The following is a 23,633-nucleotide window of genomic DNA, read 5'->3' on the forward strand; positions in this document are numbered from 1 at the left end:
GTAAACTCTTCACCGGGACGAACCGGAGCCTTCTTTCTGATCCCCGGATTCAGAGGGGGCCTTGCGTCCCTCACCAGGGGGAATAGTTTGGACTTCAGCCAGTTCACACGTAGACCCGATAAGGAGCCAAAGCGCTCCATCACTGCCTTAGCCCCCGGTAGGTCGCCCTCAGCATCATTGAGGAATAGTAGGAGGTCATCCGCGTATAACGCCACCAGGTGTCGTATCTCTCTCACCTGAACCCCCTGGTACTCCCTTCCAGACCGTGCCACACAGGCCAATGGCTCTACTGCCAAGGCAAATAGCAGCGGGGACAGGGGACATCGCTGGCGTGTCCCCCTCTCCACTTGATATTGTGCGACCCGTGCGGATCCTTGCCACTGGATCAGTATATAGTAGCTTCACCCAGCTTATAAAGCCCTCTCCCTGACCCATTTTGATCAAAATTGCATATAGGAATCACCATTCGAGGCTATCAAATGCCTTTTCCATGTCTATGGTGAACACCGCCCCCCTCTGCTCCGCTGCCGTTCCTAATTTAATAATAGACAATAGCCTGCGTATATTTAGGGTTGTATTTCGACGAGGTATGAATCCTGCCTGGTCCTGATGTACCATAGGCACCACATAGGGGAGCAATCGCGTTGCCAGGATTTTACTTAGGATTTTAAAGTCGAAATTGAGCATCAACAATGGGCGATATGATTCGCACTCCAGGGGGGACTTGTCCGACTTCAAGTGCGGGACTACCACCACCTCTCTAGTCATGCCCGGCAGGCGGCCCCTCTCCCTGGCCTTCGCGTACATCTCCACCAGCCTGGGGGTCAGTACATCTAAGTACGTGGCATAGAACTCTTTAGGGTGCCCATCCGTGCCCGGTGTCTTCCCTCTCGCCAGTACCTTGATAACTACTCGGATTTGTCTGTCTGAGATTGCAGCCCACAGTGGCTCCGCCTCCTCGTCCGTCAGGACTGGCATCGGCAGGTCCGCCAAGTATTCCTCCACGTCCCCCTCCCCACTGGGTCCAATGCTCGTATACAGGTGCTCGTAGTACCGCCAGAAACGCTCATTAATGTCATCCTGCCGATACAGATGTCGTCCTCCTTGTCCCGTCAATTCTAGAATGGTGTGCTCCCTACGGCTACACCAGTAATCTGCCCGCCTTATCTCTCTCTGCGGCGTTTTATCCATGTAGGCCCGGTAATGAAAGCACCTCAATCGCTCCTCCTGTACTGCCACCTCCTCCTTCGCTTTGAGCAATTCCTGCCGTAGGTCTGGAGCATTCGGACGCCTGCACTCCACTTCCTTCAACACCCGGTCTGCCCTTTTCACGTCCGTCAATAGTGTACGTCTCACCCCTATGGACAATGCCATGCAATGCCCCCTAATAACTGCCTTAAAGGCCTCCCATTCGGTCACCCTAGAGTCCGTGGTGTGTGCATTATCCATTAAATATGTGATGATGTGCTCTTTAATCTCAGTATGGAACACTTTGTCCTCAAGTGCCTCCGGCTTGAGGCGCCAGGTGGGGATGGGTTGACGTTTATATCCCTATTGTAGTCGGGGTAACAGAGGGTTGTGGTCGGGCACCGTTCGGGTAAGGTATTCCGTCTTGTGGAGTCGGATGTGCATATCTGACGAACATAGGAAGGTATCTAAGCGGATATGTAAGTCATGTACATGAGAGAGGTGGGAGTATTCCCTGTCCCCTGGATGCGTCCTTCGCCACGTGTCTACCAGTCCCCAACGGGATTGCCAATCCCTATACTTCTTAGCTATCCTATTCACTGGGGCATCATTAAGCGGTGGGTGCGAGCGATCCAGGACTGGATCGGCTATACAGTTAAAGTCGCCCCCCACGAAAACTGCCCCAGTCAGGTATGGAGCCAGTGTCCCCGACAGTTGTTCCAAGAACGCCCCCTGCTCTGTGTTCGGGCCATACACATTGATGAGTGTAATATCCTGACCATCGAGGCGTCCAGTGACCACTATGTATCGGCCCTCCGGATCCACCTTGTGAGCAGTGTGTTGGAAGAGGACCCTGCCCTGAACCAAATCAAGACCCCCCTGACAAATGCGAAGGACGTGGTGTAGTATGCATGGCCTCTCCACCTACGATGTAGTGCCTCCCCCTCTGCTGCTAGTTTATGCGTCTCCTGCAGCATTGCTATGTGGACTCCCCGGCTATTCAGCTGTGAGAAGATTTTGTACTGTTTATGAATGTAGTGCATCCCCCGGATGTTCCAGGAAAGAAGACTGTAGTCAGTCTGCATGCGCATTATAAATTAGCCTCTCCCCCTCCATCTGGCTTCCCTTGCCACACCCTGTATCTGGTGCCCAATATTGTATAATGCGAGCCTTCACGCTATACTCTGTGGCACCCCACTGAGGAAGACAGCAGTTCCCCCAACTAAAACTAGGTAAACTATCCCAACTCCCCCTCCCCAGGACAAGTGAGAACGTCTCCCCCATCCAAACCGTGCTCACTAGTGCTTGAACAGTCAAAGTTCTGAAGTGCTGGCTAGGTCAATGTCCGCCCCCCGCACCCCCTGGCGTAAATGTCTCGGGTAATTATCAAGGGACCCCTCTTGCCAATGTGTAGGGCTATACAAACATCATGTCCCCCTTCCCCACAACATAGACCTGTCAATACTTGCTTGCACGACCCACTTCATATCAAGTCGTCCGCCGATCTGGGAGTTACATGCGTCAGGGTCTGGCTGCCATCCCCCACCGAACTCGAGCTAGTTTCAGAGTCCGAGTCCCTCTGCTCTTCCCCGGAGTGCAACAGTGGATCCCGGGTGTCCACCGCACTCAACGATTCTACCGCTGCGATTGCACTGGCTCTGGCCCAGTTCGCCTCCTCCGTCGTCGGGTGGTTCTTTGAGGTCGTCCCTCTGTCAGGAGAGCGTGTCAGGTTCTTTTCAACTAGGTTTTTTTCTTTTCTCTGCGGTCCTCGGGGTCCTGTTCCTCAATCCAGTCCCAGGCCTCCTGGGGGGTGGCGAAGAATAAAGCACTATGCAAAGTTTAGCTGGGAAAACCATAGAGTAGGACACCCCCATCCAGCGCAGTTTACTTTTGACCGCGGTGAAGGATTCTCTTTGTTGTTGCACCCCCCTCGAGAAATCTGGGAAGATCCACATGATACTGTTGTCCACCTTAAGTAGCCCTTTGAGGCGCGCCTGGCCAAGCACATGGTCTCCGTCTTTGTAGAATAGGCGGCGGGCCACCACCGGCCTCGGCGGCCTGCCAGGTTGCGGGGCTCGGGCTGGAACTCTGTGTGCCATTTCCAAGGCGAAGAATGCTAACCCTTCCTCTGCTACCGCTGTGCGCAGCCAATGTTCGAGGTAAGCCACCATGTCATTCCCTTAAACTTTTTCGGGAAGGCCCGTGACCCTAATGTTGTTGCGGCGGGCCCTGTTTTCGGCAACCTCTGCACGCTGTTCCAGGATCAGGACTCTCTTTTCTATGTCCGTGACTTTGTGTGCCGTCACAGCTACCGGTGACTTCAGGCCTTTTATCTCCCCTTCGGTGACCGTGACCCGATCCGCTGGCTTCGTATGGTCAGCCCGTAGAAGGCCCAGGTCTTCCTGGATTGTGTCGATCTTGGTCTCCACTGCCATCCGCGATCGTTCTATGGCCTGCAGGATATCATGGAGTGAGAGCTCCTCTTGGGGTGTAACCCCTTCCTTCCTGGTCCCCGAGCGTGAACTGGAGTCCCCGTTTTCCTCGCTGAGCCCCTCCTACTGCTCAGTGTCCCGTCTACTGGTGGTCCGTCCCCTGCTGCCTTTGAGGTTGGCACGCACCGCCCCTGACGTGATGAACGACCGGGCGGGACCGGTCGCGCTCGATACCACTATGGAGGGAGTGAAAGCCAGCCCCACCGCTCAGCCCCTGGTCCGCTGTGTTAAATTTGTGCGTTAGTCCCTCCTCCTGAAGGATCAAGATACACTGCGCTGGCTGTGACTGAGATCCACCTCCACCTCTGCGCCTGCTGCCTTTGGGCCCTTCACCTCCAGAACAGGCCGTGCCGCATTCGAGCCAAGCTTGGGGCTCCAGCCGCCACTGCGGTTCCACTACTGGCTCAGTGGGTCCGTAATCAGCTGCCCTATCTGAAGCCTTATCCCGGCCCCTAGACTCTCTGCTGGTCGTTGAGGCAGAGCTACAACCTGCGGAGGATTATTGTGGGTCTCTCCGTCGGCATGTCGTGTCTCCGCCCCTCCATGTCTGCTGTCCGTCGTGTGCCCCCGCCTCCGCCAGCATCCCCATTCTTTTGTCCGAGGCGGCAAATCAGGACGGACAACAGTCAGTCACACAGCTCCGTCTGCGCAGCGTTCGACCAGGAGTCGTTATTGCCGCGCGGCAGCCATTTTGTATGGTCCGCGGCTTTGCAGGTCCATCAGCTCTAATTCTCCTGGGGAGGGCTATCAAACATCTGCAACATGTGCCCCCCCGACACCCCCTTGGTTCCGACACCCCCAGGGCCGGTCGACGTGCTCGGGCCCCTCTATAGGGGGCAGGATGGTGCTGGAGAGGGGATCACCGGCGGGAGCTCTAATTCAGGCTCCCATCTCCATCGGCGTCAGGCCACGCCCCCTGCGCCAATTGCATGATGTCATAACGCTTGGACAGAAAGCTTTGCTTCTGCGCACTAACACCAAAATGGCCGCTTCAGAACTCACATGCTAAGCATCTGCTCTACTTGAAACTAAACTGTATTTTATACTAAGTACTAATGCATAAATAATTAAATTGGATTAGTGTAGAAATAAGTGGTATACAGTGAAATCATTTTATTTGAATCTAACGTCTTGTCTTTTTTACTTCTTTGTTAGTTCGTAATTGGGCCTAAAATCTGAAATGTGAGTCGTGCCCGCAGTCGCATTAGAAACAACTCTGGAGTCGTGATCTCAAGTCTTGGAACTCGATCAAGGACGACCTTTTCTCATAGTCTGAAAGATGACGGAACATCCTGAAGACTCAATGAACAAATGTATAAATGTTATACAATGTTTAAAAAGTAATATGAAAACGGGTGGAAATAAAGTTTGGGTGAAACAAATTAATGGGCAGGAACATAAGACAATGCTCTTAAGAAAAAGTAATAAACTTAGTATGGAGTGATGATCATCCCCTTGGCTTGTCCAATCAGAATTCACAAGTTACACAAGTTGAAACATTTTGGGGTTGAACATGCCATCAAAAGGTATAACTGGGTTAGTTAGTATAATGAGGTAGTAGCCTGATCGCTGCCAGAATGCAGAGAGATAGAGATGCTGTCTGAGTGCTGATCAATATACCTGAAAGCAGACTTAGAATTTTCTACAACTAAATTTAGGAACGAGATTTGCGGAAGAAAATCGAGGAGGGAACTAGTATCAGAGAGGGGTGTGACGCTGGTGTTAAATCCAGAAGAGCTGACCTGTCCTGTCCTAATCCTGTCCTGAACCTGTTACCTGTTATTTCCAAGGGGTCCAAAACTCTTGGCCAGAGGGGTCTGATCTTGCACCATCCTAGGTAAATATAATCTGTGTATTTTGCCAATGTGCCTTTTCTCTCTATCCTCTTTTTCCTGAGGGCTCGTCATTAATTATATAGTCTAATTAAGGTAACCAAATCTAACCTCTTTAGAATTATGAAGTTAACACTGTAATTTATATTTGATTCATCAAAACTTTCAGATAAAACTTTAAATTGAAACTGAGGCTGTGGTCATTTTATGAATAAACCAGGTGAATACATTCTGTGATTAGTTACCTAACTAAATCAACTAAAATAGATCCATGTGTAAGGAATGGCTTAGTAATTAAATAGGTTCAATTTGTTAGACAAAACTGACATATAGAAAAGCCCTGAGTTGATCTCCAGCAAGATTTCATCGACCAGATATTGTAAGTAAGAGTGGCATACGGACCTGAATGTGTGTATTTTAAAGATACTTGCCAGCAGGTTGGTGTCCCAGCAGGTTGGTGTCCCAGGATGCTTATTTCCAGTTCAGGGAAGACCTGGCTTGGCAGTTCGGGCTGGACTGTTCCCATGAGGCTCAGGGTCAAGACTGATTTGCATATAGCTGGGTCTGAACTGAGGTGGCAAAGTGAGCTAAAGAATGTTGATGGATTCAACCAAGCTATGTGACTGGGGGTGAGTGTCTGAAAAGAGTCAGCGCTCCGCCCATCATCTCCTTGTGTTTACTTAGGATTAACCCCCAAATAACTGAGCTCATCAGAACTGACCAACTGTGACGCAGGTCAAAATAAACATTGATAAAATCTTTAAGGTGGTGAAGTACAAGCCTGTGGTTGAAAATTTGTTGTCAGAAAGAGTGCTAAAAACTGTGGAAAAGGGAATGATGTGGAGTGTATCTATCAATTATCCAGTCAAGTTTAAACACCGTCATAAAGCATGCAACTGTTTTTACACTATGTTAATGAAGAACAATTCCACAGCAATGGAGTCTGCAAACGCCCAGAGAGAATAAGAGCAATAATGCAATAGAGGCCTTAAGATGTTAACCAATACCATGTGAGCAATTGTCGTTTTTAGCCAACAGCAATAGGCAACCTGGGACTTGTAATTTCACTTTTCTTATTTTAAGCACTGCCTTATAAGTCACAACAAGCTTAGTCATATTGGCTAAAACACAGTAAAGGCTGAAAGCAGCCCTACCTTCATGGCGTCATTTGACAGATTTGTTGAAGGGAATGTTGTGGAAGCTCAGAGGGAGGGAAGCTTCACAACATGAATTAAATGGATGGAACAAGCACCTGGATTGAGAGCATTTTGCAAGAATTTTCAAGGAGTGTTGTAGATTCTGAAAGTACTCCAGGAGACCATTGTAGGAGTCTGAAAGGAGAAAGGAGAGAGAGCAAGGGGAGTGTCCAATAGAAGTATGGAGAAAGGAAAAACTGCAGGATCATGTTTGGCTAGTGTTGGGATGGCAATGTTTTCAGCATTGTGTATAGTCGTGTCTTCTGCCCTGTCAGGTCAAACAGCAAGTATGTGTTATTCTAGTTTGTGGATTTTGGCTCCAGTCGCACATTAATAAAGTGTGTTAGTGTTCTGGGCTTGCCCTAGATAGCTAGCAGGGCTGTAATGGGCAGAACATTGCAGGGCCCTGGCAAGCAGAAAAAAGAGTGATACAGCAGACTGGAGAGAGTGCTTCAGGAATGTGGAATGAGGAAGAGAGTCCAAAAGAAGCATGTAGAAAGAGTACACAACAGGATCTTGCTTGGGTTTTATTGGGATGGTAATGTCCCCTGCATGGTGTACAATTGTGTCACCTTCTTGAGCCTAAACTACATATATCTGTAATCCTAATTTTTGGCTTCCGCCGCATACTAATCCAGCATGTGCATGAAGGCCTGGACCTACCCTTGACTTAAGATGGGTTCTGGACTTGGAGGGACGCCACACTTGAGCCCTCAAAGTGATAGCAGGAGAACGTTCCCTATCTTGGGTTTCCCATCAACCATCTGCAAAGGATGTTACATTACTTTTACCCTTCTCCCTACTGCAATAAACTCTTCAGTGCTTCCCATCAGCAGGGAACAGACAAATACAAATGTATCACCTGTTTGGGCCTGTTCAGGACCAGAAAGGGCCCAGGGCAAAAACCCCTGTTTAGGGATGTGTAATTTCTTTTTTAGATCTACTTGTCACACGATTGCCTCTATGGAAGATTCCCTTTCTCCCCAAAAATACTCCTCCCCTTAACCTATACCTTTCCCCCATTACCAAACCAGCAATGGTGGCTTGGGACAAGGTAGCGTCACGCAGGTATCTTACCAACTCTCCCTCTCCTTTAATACCTATTGTGGGGAACCCAGAGTTTACCCCGGCTCTTTCAGATTCCATCTTTGGAACCAGGCTGGCTGTAGATCCGTGGGTCATCTGTTTGACACAGAAGGTCCCATTCCATTTGATTCTCTCCACCGGGTCCATGACCTCCCCGAAGGAGAACGCTGGCACTATACCCAAATTCGCCACTGGGTGCTTCAGCCCTCGGTCCAGCCATGGGCCCAATGTCATCTCACCCCTTATGAACGCTGGCTTCTTTCCAGCGCATTACCCAAGTGCCTCATTACCCATCTATATATGTTTCTGACCCTAGAACGGTCAGTTGTAAAATCTACGGGTCTACGGCGAAGGGTGGTGGAGATTGGCAGGGAACTGTTGCTGAAAGATTGGAACGACATCTACTACAGCGCTCGGCATACAGCCCACAACATCCCTGGGGTGAAAAAAGCCACAAAATTCATTACATACTGATACCTTACCCCGAGCAGACTATATAAATACAAACCATCTGCCACGCCTGATTGTTAGCGCCAATGCAGCTCCACAGGTACTCTACTTCATATATTGTGGGAATGACCAAAAATAGCCACATACTGGGAACAAGTTCTCAAGGACATAGACAAGCACCTCGACTAATAATGCTGATACTATCATCACTAGAGGTTATACCTCCTGCTTTCTTTTTTGTTCCTGGATTGCAGTTATTAAAATGCAATAAAGAAATTTAAACCATAAAAATCTACTTGTCCAATGGACAAAATGCAACGTAAATCTACTTGTCATGCACAAAAGTCTCCTTGTCCTCCCAAATCCCTATATCAGTCATCAATGCTGACACGGAAACATAGTAGGTATTGGTTTGAATAAAACTAACCACCAACTATAACAATGCTTAAAAAAACAGCTTGAAGAAAAACTTGATTTTATTACTGAGAAAATTGATATCCTTGTTCACCTAAAAAGTACTGAAACACAAGAGTAAATGCTCCCGAATAACTGACGTCATGTACTTCTGTTTGGGCATCCTTTTCTACAAGGCAATTTGCGTCCAGTTTGCATGTCCATCTATTTTGAAGTCACAACAAAAAAATTGATTAGAATTTGCATGATGTTGGGGAGGTGCTGACTGTCATCAGATTTCTGCAGTTTTGTTCAAATATTGGAGCATAAATGCTTTTATCAGGAGATTGTACACTATTTGAGGCTTAGTGTATCATTCCGCCTGAGACACTGCTAAAATATCAGAAAAGGAGTGCTACCCAGAAGTAGTGTGCCAACCTCCGTTGTGGTTACCAGAAGTATGATGCAGTGGTACATACGCATAAAAATCAATTATGTGGAGTTGGTGAATAATTGGCATGGCAGTGTGTCTTTGAACAGTGACAAACACAAAACTTGCACTTATATGATATTCATTCCGGGAAGTGACTTAACTGGAACACGAGTGAATTTGGCATGAGAAACAGCTATGATTCCACACAATTAATTTTATTCAAGCAAGTTATTCACTACCTCAAAGAAGCAGTCATCAGATTTCAGGCAAGACCTGGAGTAGCAAGAATAGTTTTTTTTATTGTTATTATTAGGTAGGTGCACTAGGAGCAAGTAAAACAAACTGATCTACAATTCACCATCTTAGCTTACCTGGTGTGTGGTCTTTACCAAACAGACTGCTTTGGTTCTGAATCTGCTATTGGGTCTATCTGACATTACTGCAGTTGTAGTACGTGCTTTCTGACCTAATAAAGCACTTGTCTATTTCCAAAGAGAAGCACTGGGCTGGACAACTATCTTATTGAGTTGCTGGGTACAGTATTGAGTGCTGAGCCAGTGTGCCCCCATATTAACCTTCCGGAGAAGCATGTGACTGCTGGCCACACCTACCACTTAGAGTCAAGTGCTTAAAGAGTTGTGCTTGGCCCAGTTTGCAGAGCATCTGTAGGACGATGTCCTAGGCGGGTAGAAGCTGAATATACACTTTGATAATAAACAGAACCAAGAAGTGGACACAATATGCAAAGACCTTTTGACACTTAACTTAGCACAAAAAGTAGAGACACAAACGCACCAAGGGGGACATACCTTGGATCCCATTTTATAAAATATTACGGAGACAGAGGTTGACACACCATGGCCAATTCCCTGGTCAGATCATTATCTAATCCAGTTCAAAGTACCCTCCCACAGAAAGAGGCGAGAACAACAGACCAATGAAATCACTACTAGAAAGTGGAATCATTTTAACCCCACATCCTTCTCCCATTCGCTGTAAGAAAAAAAGCCTACACTAGATACAGACATTAAACTAGCCAATAACAAACTGGAAACCTGGATTATAGAGGCACTAGATAAGACAGCACCTTGGAGCACCAGGACTCCAAAGATACAAAAAGGAACAGCGCCATGGTTCAATGATGAACTGAAGATGGCCAAGAAAAAGTGTAAAACGCTTGAGTGAGTATGGAGGAAGGATTATTGTAGGGGGGCCAAAGAAAACTATAAAGAGGAACCTAAACAATACCATGCATTATTTAGAAAATCCAGATGCACTTTTTACACAGGAAAAATTGAAAAGGCTAGCATTTCCTCCAAAGAAATGTTCTCTAAACTTAAGTCCCTCAGAACACACGAAATTAGAGATGACCTAACCGCCTCTACTGAGAGTTGTAACAAGGTAGCAGAATTCTTTGCGAATAAAGTAACCAAGATATATGACACCTTCCCTGTAGAAGCACGACAAGGAATAGGCCTGACCTGCAGAAGCCAGACAAACTTTGTAGGGGTGACACTGGATGAATTCAAGATCCTGGACATAGAAGAACTTATAGCCATAGCAAAAGGGATCAAATCCGGCTCCCCATTGAATCCAGCACTACCGGAAAGAATAATGGAGGGAGCTAACGCGATTATGCCATATATCTCGGAGCTTATCTTACGCTCCTTCCAAAACGGCGTTGTCCCCGCAAAATGGAAACAGGCCATTGGCAATCCATTGCTAGATCAAACAATATTAGAAAATCTGCGCCCTATCTCACTGTTACCGTTTGTGGCTAAGGTTGCAGAGAAAGTAACTAACAAACAGCTGGTAGACCATATAAATAGGAATGTCGTATTGCATCCCTCCCAATCAGGTTTTAGAACGGCTCATTCCACAGAATCAGCGTTACTCATGGCCTCAGAAACTCTGAGAAAATATGCAAACTAAGGACAGACAGCCGCACTGATATTGCTGGATCTCAGTGCGGCGTTTGACACCGTCTCCCACAAATTGCTCCTACACAGGTTGGAAACGCGTGGCGTCAGCCGTAGTGCTCCAAGCTGGCTGACACTGTTTCTTACCGGCACGGAGATTCCAAGTCGCACAACAAACCTATCTATCAGAAAGGATTCCCTTGTCCCAGGGGGTTCCACAGGGCTCAACGTTGATCCCCACTCTATTTAACATTTATGTGGGACCACTGGCAGATAGAGTGGAGAAACATAAGGTGTCAATCGTCTCTTATGCAGACGACACACAGCTTATTGTGTTGCTATCACAGAACAAGGACCAGGCAGACATACGTTTCTCTGAATGTTTAAAAGAGGTAGCATCCTGGATGTCGAATCACTACCTCAAGTTAAAAGGAAATAAAACGGCGGTACTGATTGTAGGCAAAATGACATCCATATGGTCAACCGCGTGGTGGCCTGATTTAATAGGCCAACTACCCACCCCAAAAGCAAAAGTAAAAAACCTCGGAGTCTGGTTTGACTGGGAACTGACATTTGAGAGCCAAATTCTGAAGGTAGCCGGAAAATGCTATTGGGCCATGAAAATTTTGCGGAAGTCCTGGATCTCTTACCAGCTAAGGCCAGGAAAACCATTGTACATTCAGTAATAACCTCCCAGCTGGATTATGGAAATGTGCTATATCTTGGTGCTACAAAAAAGGGTCTGTCCAAATTGCAGAGGGTACAGAATGTGGCGGCTCATTTGGTACTCTGCCTTCTGAGAAAATCTAACACGAAGAAAGCCTTGACAGCTCTCCTCTGGTTGCCAGTGGAAAAGAGAATCGTGTTTAAGGCAATGTGCCACTGCCACCGCATCCTACTAAAGAAATGCCCAATTTATCTCCAACCTTTAATTACCAAATACATACCAGGGCATAACCTAAGATCATTGGAAAAGGCTCAGGTGACTGTACCGAGAATTTTCAGAGCAAGAATGGGGGAACGCTCATTCAGGTACTGTGCAGCCAAAATCTGGAGCAGCCTACCGATGGATCTAAGAATAGAGCCCTCCGAAAGCAGATTTTGTAGGCAACTAAAGGCCTAGCTATTTGTGCAATCGGAACAAGGATAAGAATCGGTTAGTGGCTAAACGACGCGGCCGGTCTAGCACTTGGAAGCCTCATCTCCTCAGAGTTCTCTCTCAGCGCGGAGACACTCCGGTGGTGTAACCATCGCTCTACAAATGAATAAATAAATAAATGGTCTTAGCTCCTTTAGCCGTGGCCAAGAAGCCTCTGCTTGCCCCATGGCCTCCTGAACAGGTGCTGACAAGTTGAATTAAGCATGTTTATGGTGGCAATACTTAATGCTGTAATAAGTGTTTCTTTGATTCAGTCTAAGTCACTTGCTCTGAAGAGTCGCAAATAATACATTAAAACATCAAACGCAACATGATGGTAACATGGAAATATCAAATATAAACAAGCTGCAAACCCTGGACTAATGTTGTATGCTCCCCAAATGGAATCAGTGTGCAGTTGGAAATGTACATTGTCAACGGCAGTAGCTCTCCATCTACTTATTTATTTATAGAGAAAGTTTTGTATAGCGTGAACATGACCCTCGAGGGTATCAGAGTGCTTTACATGGAGATAACACGATTAGCACTTGGTCTGATCAACATGCAAACATATGCGTGAGAGACAAACAAATGAACGATTAAGAATAGAAAATCTACTTGTAAAAAGGTCTCCTGTGTGTAGCCCACCCTACTACATTAGAAGCTTTTGCTTGGTTCAATTAATATGTATATCCCTAAATTGAAAAGCGTATATTTGAGACAAAAGTGTGTGTATTTCCAGAACTCATAAGCTTGGCTGATGTTTGAAGGCAAATGGCTGGATTTTTCAATAATATTTAAAGCTGATATTGGAGCTATAAAAGATCAGGGTTTGGGAGACATATCTTAGTACCAGGTAGTGCAGCTTTTGGCTGTCAAGTATTAGCTCTGTAGATGCATTCCAAAATGATAAAGCCATGTTGACAATACTGCAGGGAATCTTCCTGATGCAGGAAGGTAATCACTGCTGGTAATCTTAATCAATCAATCAATCAATCAAAGCATTTGTATAGCGCGCTACTCACCCGGAGGGTCTCAAGGCGCTTGGGGGGGGTTCCTCTACTGTTCGAACAGCCAGGTCTTGAGTTGCTTCATGAAGGAGAGGTGGTCTTGGGTCAGGCGGAGGTGGATGGGGAGGGAGTTCCACGTCTTGGCAGCCAGGTAGGAGAAGGATCTTCCTCCCGTTGTGGCTCTTCGGATGCGGGGAACGTCGGCCAGTGCGTGGTTGGTCGATCGTAGTTGGCGGGTGGGGGTGTAGAAGGTCAGGCGGTCGTTGAGGTATCTGGGGCCTTGGTTGTGGAGGGCTTTGTGTGCGTGGGTGAGGAGTCAGAACGTGATTCTCTTGCTGACGGGGAGCCAGTGAAGGTCTCTCAGGTGTTCGGTGATGTGGCTGCGTCGGGGGTTGTCCATGATGAGTCGTGCTGAGGCATTCTGGATGCGCTGGAGTCTGTTCTGGAGTTTGGCTGTGGTTCCGGCGTAGAGGGAGTTGCCGTAGTCCAGTTGGCTGGTGACGAGGGCCTGGGTGACCGTCTTCCTGGTTTCGGTGGGGATCCACCGGAAGATCTTGCGTAGCATGCGTAGGATGTTGAAGCATGACGAGGAGACGGCGTTGACTTGTCTGGTCATCGAGAGGGAGGAGTCCAGGATGAAGCCCAGGTTGCGCGCGTGGTCCGTTGGTTTGGGTGCGCTGCCCAGGGCGGTGGGCCACCAGGAGTCGTACCAGGCGGAGGATGATGGTCCCAGGATGAGGACTTCCGTCTTATCTGAGTTCAGTTTCAGGCGGCTGTTCCTCATCCACTCGGCTACGTCTTTCATTCCTTCGTGTAGGTTGGTTCTGGCGGTTGCAGGGTCGTTGGTGAGGGAGAGGATCAGCTGGGTGTCGTCGGCGTAGGAGAGGATGTTGAGGTTGTGTTGGCGTGCGATGGCCGCAAGGGGGCTCATGTAGACGTTGAACAGCGTGGGGCTCAGTGATGAACCTTGCGGTACGCCGCAGATGACTTCGGTGGCCTCGGATCTGAATGGGGGGAGGCGGACTCTCTGTGTTCTTCCGGCGAGGAAGGAGATGATCCACTCCAGTGCCTTTTCCTGGATTCCGATGTTGTTCAAGCGCTGCACTAGGGTGCGGTGGCAGACAGTGTCGAACGCTGCGGAGAGATCCAGGAGGATGAGGGCCGCTGTTTCCCCGTTGTCGAGCAGGGCTCGGAGGTCGTCGGTGGCTGCGATGAGGGCGGTCTCGGTGCTGTGGTTGGCCCGGAAGCCGGATTGTGAGTGGTCGAGGGATCCATTCGCCTTGAGGAAGGCGGCCGGCTGTCTGTTGACGGTCTTCTCGATGACTTTGGCAGGAAAAGGAAGGAGCGAAATGGGGCGGTAGTTTTTGAGGTCGGTGGGGTCCGCCGATGGTTTCTTCAGTAGGGCGCCGAGTTCGGCGTGCTTCCAGCTCTCTGGGAAGGTGGCGGTGTCGAAGGAGGTGTTGATGATGTCCCGGAGATGGGGTGCGATGATGGAGTCGGCCTTGTTGAAGACGTGGTGAGGGCAGGGGTCGGTTGGTGATCCGGAGTGGATGGAGTTCATCGTGCGGATGGTGTCTTCCGTGTTGACCGGGGTCCAGGTGCGGAGGGTGGTGGTGGGTGGCGTTGGTGTGGTCGTAGGGTGCGTCGGCTGTGTGCTGAAACTGTTGTGTATGTCTGCGATCTTGCTGTGGAAGAACGAGGCGAGCGAGTTGCAGAGGTCTTGCGAGGGAGTGACGTCGTTGTTTCAGGCGCTGGGGTTCGAGAGCTCTTTGACGATGTTGAAGAGTTCCTTGCTGTTGTGGGCGTTGTTGTCCAGTCGTTCCTTGAATGTGGTTTTCTTGGTGGTGTGGATCAGCTTGTGGTGTTTTCGGGTGGCGTGCTTGAGGGTGGTCATGTTGTCTGTAGTCGGGTCTCTGCGCCAGGCTTTCTCGAGGGCCCGGCAGTTCTTCTTGGAGCTCTTGAGTTCGTCGGTGAACCAGGTGGGTGGACCAATAATGTCATCTTGTCTTATATGGCAACTATTACCACACTAATAATATTAGTAGCTAATTATGATTTGCACTGAACCTAAGTAGCTCTTATAACAGAAAAGGTTGGAGATGCTTGCTCTAGAATCTCCCACAGCGCCGGACTGGGATGAGAAAAGTAGAAGATAACATTTTGACCCAAGTGATCACCCACTGCAGTAATTTTCTCACTTCTGTTCCCCGAAGCACAGGTGAGCACTGCTGAGGATGTGCCGAGGTTGATTAGGGTTACTCCAAGCGTGGCTTGGTCAGAGAGGGCAGTTCTCGGCTTAGGATGAACAGAGTGGCAAACGGTAGGAAGAGGTTGATATAGGTTGCTCAAGGTATGGTCGAGGCTGGGCAGAGCATGGCTAACGTGAAGTAATCACAATGAAGATTGTTTGAATAAGAAGGTAAGTTTATTGTAGATAACAGCTTAGACATCCACAGTCCACAGAAGCGACTCTCGCTTTCTTACACGGATCGAAATCGCATGGAAGTAAACACAGAATCTTTAACTGTTTAGCGCAAATGTTCAAAAACAGATTAACTGCGAGGCAGTAAAATTGTAAAAATTATTTCATTAAAATTCAAATGAAAGCACTGCCGCACAACTTGTTATGCTGAACTTGTTAAAGGCTGGATACACATGAAGCAGCATATAATGCAAGCAGACATCCACAAAAGATACTCACAAAGAAATAGTGGATATTCTGTCGAAAAACAGCAAATTGTAATCCGTTTAGAAGCAAGTGAAGAAGTCCATGGTACAATTTTTCACACTGGATAGCTTTACAAGTCATCAATATGCCAAATTAAAATAATTGGAGAGAAGTGAACGCCGTTATAAAAAAAAATATATCCTTGATAGTAGGTTCTTTTCAAGACAAAATCCCAAACGTCGACAAAATTGTGAAGTAATCACAATGAAGATTGTTTGAATAAGAAGATAAGTTTATTGTAGATAACAGCTTAAACATCCACAGTCCACAGAAGCGACTCTCTCTCTGCCCAACTCCCACATATGGAATGTAGGCAGCCCAACTCCCACATATGGAATGTAGGCAGACACAGGAAACATAACAAGACTAGAAAACATTCTAAATGGGAATACTACATAACGGTTATTAGAGAATGACATACCACACAATTAAGGATTCCAAGCAATGTTCAAGTGGGCTGCTAAAAAGGACCAATACGTACAATGGAAGAAACCCCTGAAGGTTTTATAGCATAACACTGTAAATTCCATTTTAAAAAATGATTGGGCCATCGCGCTTGTTTATCCTTAATATACTAATGTCGGTGCAAAGACGACTTAACAAGCACTGGACAGAAACACTGAACTATAAGTAACCAATAGATGGCCAGAGTTGTACGTTAGACTACGTCTGCCATAAAGGACATGGTGTGCGTTTGCTAATGGTACTCATGTGTATCCATAATGTTGTCATTACTTGCACAATGTATCAATACCGTCCTTGAGTGTGCCTGTGATGTTTTGTGCACCATGAGAAAGTTACCACCATTTGCTCCTGCCGTATTTGTGCAAACATTTTGTCAGTGTAGTAATCATACCTGTAATACTTTTCCCTGCATAGGCTGCTTAACTGCTGTAATATCTGCAAGTCAGGAGGTTCTTTCTTTTCATGAAGAATGTTAAGTAGGCACTCCATATCCAGAGCTAAATCAGACAGTGTGTCTATGGGCGCTGCCATCTTGGCTATGACGTTGAACCCCAGACCTGCTGAAAGTGTCAAAACCAGCGGGACACTGACAGACCTTGATGCTCATGAACATGGAAGACGGACTGAAATATGAACCATCTCTACATATGTAAAAATAAGACGGCCATGTTTAAATACAAATTGAAAGTACGTCAAATGTTATCCTTGAAAGAAGCTCGCTTAAATAAGGAAAACTATTAAAAAAAAAGCAGTTTTTTTTAAATCACTGACTGGTGTTTCTCATATAAACAGCTCTTGTTTTTGAAAATAAAACTCTTACGCTCGTATGAACGAAGTAATTCCAAATTTACTTTTCTCATAGAAAGATTTCACTAGCAACTTTCTACTATATGAACAGCTCGGGGAGAGAGAGACTTATTTAACAGTCACTTGTGAAAAATGGTACCGCTTTCATCTACCCGCTTGGTGTAGATCCTAAATGCAAACCTTTCTGCAATTGGTTAAACGCGCAGTCTAAGACAGCTTTCCATTGAGTGTTGTTGGTGGGCGGTGTGATTGGATGTTTATAAGCGCATACGTTTGAACTACAGGCGATCCGCTTAGCACCATACACCGAAGACAATACTAATCAAAAAAACAAAAAAAAAGTGCTCTATCTCGTCTTGGACGACGTGTCGTTGCAGTCGCCTCTGTGGGATTCACATCTTGGAGCAAGGTACCATTGCATCCTTCACAGCACGACTGAAAACAAAAGCGGGCTGGTTTGTTTGGAGCGGATCCAGGGGGTGTACCTCTGTCGCTCAGCACACTGTAAAGGAGACCCGTGACGGGGAAGGTTTAATTTAGTGATTGTGAACCGGATTCTGCAACAGACAAGGTTTTTTTATTTTATTTATTTAATGCGTTTTTACGGAGCGCGGACTTTACCCGGAAGGTGTCAGAGCCCTTCACAATAGGAACAGAAGTGAAACATGAGGAAAAATTACAAGTCAGCATGTTACAAAAGCAAACGTTACGTTACATAAGGCAATAGTGACAATTCTATTTCAGGACAGGAGGCTCCGATTATGCTTAGTCTCATTTCTTTATTAGAAATGCCCAGCAGCCATAAAAACAAGTAAAAACTACAAAACCCATGAACACTTGGGCCATAACCATAGAGTCTACAGTATATAAGGTGGTGTAGATAGTCCCACTTCCTCTTTCTTTGCTGCTCCGCAGCCAGTTAAGTGTACTTTGCTTACTTTCTTGCTGTTGGCTTGTGCTTGTTAATCTTTGCCTTGCTTGTACACGCTTTGCTCGCGCATTGTGCTTTGGCATTTCTGAGCGCGTTTGTATGCAATTTGTGCGCGTTTATACCGTGTTCGGTTTTCGCGTCTCTGCGACGCGGCTGGGAGCGAGGGTCTCCTCCCGGAAGGTCGGGCGCGTGCGCCTGTTCCCTTTTTCCTTATTGTGGAGCGGGAGTTGGGTTGGTGGCCTCGCGCACTAGTTTGCAGCGCGCGCTACCCTGTTCCTGTCGGCAGCCGGTTTCCGCGCATGCGCGGTGTATATTTCCGGCGCTCCGTGTTGTTCTCCTGTCACCGGAGTTTTTCGAAGGTCGTCCTTGTTGCGCACACGCCCACAGCCTCAGGAACTAACCCCTTTGACGCCGGTGACTGGGAAAAGTCATCGGCTGTATAATCTGCATAGGCACTGCCTAGAGTGACGTTTTTTACTTAACAGCAAGCCCTCCCTCCACCTTTTATTAATTACGTAGTTTTTCCTACAGTCTTTGCTTGCTGTGAGGGTTTTTTCACTCCCCTTGACCTTTGTCTTGGACAAATCGGATTTATATCACCTTGTGGGCAGATTTCACGACATTTTCATTATGTCTGATTATTATTATGTTGATGAAGGTGATTATGAAGACGACACTCCTGAATCACTGGAACAGGATTTGGTGGAAGCATTAGACAGAGGAGTGCAACACTCCATGAACAAGGCGCTAGTTCGCGCCATTACGCCATTAAAGCGTCATCTAACTAAGTATGCCAAGCAGCAGGGTTGGGTCCCTGCGTCCAAAAAGTCTTCCTCATCCCCGGCCAATCCCCATGCCTCTGACTTCCGAAAATTGGCGCAGTCCTTATCTTCTAAGTCTGCTGGGATTGCTGAGGACGTTGATAGTGAGGGCGGTACCTCTTCCTCGTCCTCGGAGCCTGCACCTCCTCCAGCTAAGAAAAGGAAATGCAAGGAGCATTTTGTGGACGCCCCTGCCCATCCACCGGTCCTAACATTTGAACCCGCAGACATTGTCCATCCTCAATCTACTGCGTGGCTACCGTCCCCTGCTGTGGCGGAATACGTGCAACAGCACATCCGTCGTCCATTCGAAAAGGAGGTGAGAGCCCGTCTCCGCTCCGAATGTCCAAGGCCAGACCTGGAGGACCATTTAGCGGACACTCTTGAGGTGGACCCCACCATGCTTACGTATTTGCGCAAGTTTGCGAAAGATCCGAAAAAGGGTCTCGACAGGTCCTGACGGTCGTGCCAAGATAAGGTTCTTGATCTCCTTGGGCCCCTCACAAAGATTTTGGATCTTGGTTTTCTTGCAAAGAGTACTTCTAGGATGGTTGATCCGGACGAATTAATTGAATGGGCTCAGCGTGCCATTTGTCAGTTAGGCAACGCTAACTGCGCACTCTCCAGCGAGAGGCGTAGGTCAATTCTTCTTAAGTTCGACCCCAAGCTGGCGGAGCTTTCGTCTTCTGAGTCAGGCCCTGCGGCTCAGGGTTTACTTTTTGGGCAACCCTTTTTGAAGGAGTTGACCCAATTTGTAAACACCTTCAGTGGCCTGGATAAGGCCCAAGCCTCTCTTCGCCGGACATTTCGTCCGGTTTTCGCCAAGGCCGGTCGAAATAGGAGACGTTCGTCCGGCCGCGGTCAGCAACAGCCCTCCCAGAGGGGGTACCAGTCCCATAGGGGTGGACATCAAGATGCAGGCTACTCCCAGAAGTCTAATTTCTACCCTTCCCGTAAAGGACGTGGACAATACAGAAAAGGCCGCTCCGGAGGACATTCCGGAGGATACCAAGACTCCGCCACTTCAGGTGAGCCTGATTCCTGCATGCTCTGTTGTTCTGGGGGGCAGGATACGTTTTTTCCTCAACAATTGGCGCTTGATCTCCAGCGATGCATGGGTGCTGGAGACAGTTCAAGGGTACAAAATAGAGTTTTACCATCCTCTACGTCAGTCCCATCCTCCCTCTCCTCTTTGTTTTTCTCAAAGGGATCAGGAGTTCATCACCGAGGAACTCAAGTCCCTTCTCTTAAAGGAGGTGATCATATCCACCATACGTCACCCTCGCGGGTTCGTCAGCACAGTCTTTCTAGTGGAGAAGAAGGGAGGGGGCTCTCGACTAGTGCTCAACCTCAAGGAGTTCAACGGGGGAGTGGTTTACCTCCACTTCAAGATGGAGGAGATCCATCTTTTGAGGGATCTCCTTCGCGAGAAGGATTGGATGGTGCGTCTGGATCTCAAGGACGCATATCTGTCAATTCCAATCTTCCGTCCACATCGTCGCTTTTTCCAATTCCAGTGCAACGGGACTTGGTACGAGTATCAAGTCCTCCCGTTCGGCCTCTCGTCAGCACCTTGGTGCTTCACGAAGTTGCTGAGGCCAGTCGTGGAATCTCTTCGGAGTCGGGGTGTGCGGTTGATCATTTACTTGGACGACATCCTCCTCTTGGCGGATTGTCCTCTCAAGCTCATGTCTCATCTGGGCTGGACCATAGACCTCTTGCAATCCCTAGGCTTTTTGGTGAACGCACAGAAGTTTGTGTTGATCCCGACTCAAGTCATAGACTTTCTGGGGTTCAAAGTCAATTCGCTTTCGTGTCAACTTCTTTTACCCAATCAAAAGATTCGTTATATCAAGCGGGAGTTGACTTCCATTATTACAATACCGACTGTGTCATTGAGATCGTTAGCACGAGTAGTCGGTCTCTTGGCCTCTTCCCTTCAGGCGATCTTTCCGGCCCTGCTGCACTACAGGGCGTTGCAGCGTCTGAAGATCCGTCATCTCCAGAACGGCCTCAGGTATTCCGATCAAATTCCTCTCTCGGAGGAGGCGAGGTCCGAGATGCAATGGTGGTTGGATCATATGGAGGCTTGGAATGGTCGGGCCCTGTTCGGTGCTACTCCAGAAGTGGTGATAGAATCGGATGCCAGTCGTTGGGGCTGGGGGGCCCGATGCGGTCCGATTTCGACAGGGGGTCGTTGGTCTCCTCAGGAATTATCCCTTCATATCAACTGTCTGGAGCTCCTAGCGAGCTCCTTTGCGATTCGTTGCCTCTCTCCCCTACGGTCCAATTGCTGTATCCTTCTCCGCATGGACAATGTGTCAGCGGTTCGCTACATCAACAAGTTGGGCGGGACTCGGTCGCGCCTGCTGGTGGAGATTGCCAAGGATTTTTGTTATTATTTACTGCAACACATGATCACGGTTATTGCAGAGTATCTCCCCGGCCACAGCAACCTTGTGGCGGATTGGAATTCGAGGTATCTGAAGGACTTCAGCGATTGGAGACTTCACCCCCGTGTGTTCCGGCAACTTCTTCGGACATGGGGACAGTGTCAAATAGACCTGTTTGCCTCTCGCCTCAATACCCAACTCCCACTGTTTTACAGTTGGAGGCCGGACCCCAATGCCCTGGCCACGGACGCTTTTCTCCAGACGTGGCCCAGGACTCTGTGTTATGCCTTTCCTCCGTTCCTGATGATTCCCAGAGTTCTGGCATACGTGAAACGTTATCAGACAGAGTTGATCTTGATTGCCCCTCTGTGGAGGGCTCAAGCTTGGTTTCCGATTCTGTTGGAAATGACTTGTGCGCTCCCGTTCCTTCTTCCCCCGAAGTGCAATCTCCTTCTGGATCCACTTCAAGGTCCGCATCCCCTGATTCTGTCAGGTTCTCTCTCGCTCCTGGCGTGGCGGATTTCGGGGAACGCTGGTCGGTCCCGGGCCTTTCGGCTGACGCTTCCAAACTCATCAGCGACGCCTGGGCTCCGGGCACTCACAAACGCTACAGAGGCTCTTGGAAGCGATGGAGTGATTGGTGTCTTCAACGACAAGTTGATCCATCTTCAGCAGATGTCTCTGTGATAGTTAATTTTCTGGCCTCTTTGGCTTCCTCCGGTTTGGCTTATCGTACTATCAATAATTTCCGTTCGGCTATTTCTGCAGGACATCCCCACATTGACGGCAAGCCGGTGGGTGAACATCCCTTGGTGGCTAAATTGCTGAAGGGTATACGCTTGGCTAATCCTCCACGTCCTAAGTATGTTTCTTTATGGGACGTTTCAGTGGTTTTGCGTTTCTTGGAGGCCTGGCCGGTCAATTCTTTGCTTTCTCGCAAACAACTGTCTGGTAAACTGACTATGCTGTTGTGTCTGGTTTCTTGCAAACGGGTATCCGACGTCCGTGCCCTAGATCTGGCCGGCCGCAGCTTCACTCCGGAGGGTGTCACGTTTCGCCTCTCTCAACGTACCAAGACCCATACTGCGTTCATTTCCTATCCTTCTTTTCCAACTCATCCCAATCTGTGTGTGGTACAATGTCTCAAGGATTATGAGGTAAGTACTTCCACTTTACGTACTGACATGCAGGGTCAGCTGTTGATCGCTTTGTAAAAGCCTTTTCGCCCCGTTACCCCGGCTACGTTAGCTCGTTAGGTACGTTGGCTCATGGCAGAGGCGGGCATTGATGTGTCTATTTTTGGGGCGCACTCTGCTCGAGGGTCGATGGCTTCCAAAGCTTTCTCTATGGGTGTTACACTTTTTGACATTATGAAGGCCGCTGATTGGTCCTCTGATTCTGTTTTCAAGACATTCTATTATAAGCCTATTGAGAATGTTGCTTCTGTTGTGGTGGATCAGCTTTAAACAAGCATAATCGGAGCCTCCTGTCCTGAAATAGAATTCAAAATTTGCAAACATTCGTGACAAGAATTTTCAATTCTATTAAGGACTAGGAGGCGAGGATTATCCCACCCGTTATTTACATGCATTACTGTAACTGTTTGGAATTCATGATTATCTTCATGCTCTAATGTTCAGTATGATTTGTTTCTCTTTACCCACCCTTATGTTATATACTTCTGTTTACACGGAATGTCTATTACGGCTTTCTGTCTTTTTCAGGATCTGATCCCAAGTGATATCCCTTCATTGACGCCCGGGGTTTCCTGCCTTCTTCTTTGAGGATTTGGGATTCCTGTGTTTCCTCTGCGGTTGCAGTCCTGGACTTTCCTTCATTCTCCTGCTGTTGGGATGTGTTCCTTGATTGATTCCTTTTAACTTTCGGATTTTACTTGAACGGTTTATCACCAAAGAAAGAGGAAGTGGGACTATCTACACCACCTTATATACTGTAGACTCTATGGTTATGGCCTAAGTGTTCATGGGTTTTGTAGTTTTTACTTGTTTTTATGGCTGCTGGGCATTTCTAATAAAGAAATGAGACTAAGCATAATCCTCGCCTCCTAGTCCTTAATAGAATTGAAAATTCTTGTCACGAATGTTTGCAAATTTTGAATTGTGATTTATGATTTTTTGTACAAATCAAATAAAAGTAACCTATCATCATCATAGTGACAATTGTGCATGTATCAAGAGCCAACAAAATACAAGAGGTGGCAAACGATACGTTACAAGAGTAAAAAAAGTGACGTGTGTATGTTACAAAAGCTTACCAAGTACAAATAGAGGTAGAATACTACACTAAATGGCAGATACTCAAACACAAGAACAAACGTTACGTTACATGAG

At 47.6% G+C, this 23,633-nt stretch overlaps 1 protein-coding gene and 1 long non-coding RNA gene across 4 annotated transcripts in view; one reads left to right on the forward strand and one right to left on the reverse strand.

Moving 5' to 3' along the window:
• Positions 1 to 23,633, reverse strand: part of LOC144811058 (ataxin-10-like) — a 1,101,028-nt gene that overhangs the window by 1,000,265 nt on the left and 77,130 nt on the right. The window contains exon 1 of one of the 3 annotated variants that reach the window (XM_078673827.1): positions 16,722 to 16,894. The exons of the other annotated variants lie outside the window; for them this stretch is intronic. Within the exon in view, the coding sequence (XP_078529953.1) occupies positions 16,722 to 16,861 (140 nt within the window). The 5' untranslated portion in view covers positions 16,862 to 16,894. Of the gene's footprint in view, positions 1 to 16,721; positions 16,895 to 23,633 lie in introns of those variants that run through there. 3 annotated transcript variants of the gene reach the window in all.
• LOC144811047 (uncharacterized) lies at positions 17,398 to 23,337 on the forward strand. Its single transcript, XR_013606902.1, has 2 exons — positions 17,398 to 17,546; positions 23,007 to 23,337. It is a non-coding gene; the product is annotated as an uncharacterized LOC144811047 (long non-coding RNA).

This window comes from Lissotriton helveticus, chromosome 1_1 (genome assembly GCF_964261635.1).
Source record: "Lissotriton helveticus chromosome 1_1, aLisHel1.1, whole genome shotgun sequence".
In the NCBI taxonomy this organism is placed as follows: Eukaryota; Metazoa; Chordata; class Amphibia; order Caudata; family Salamandridae; genus Lissotriton; species Lissotriton helveticus.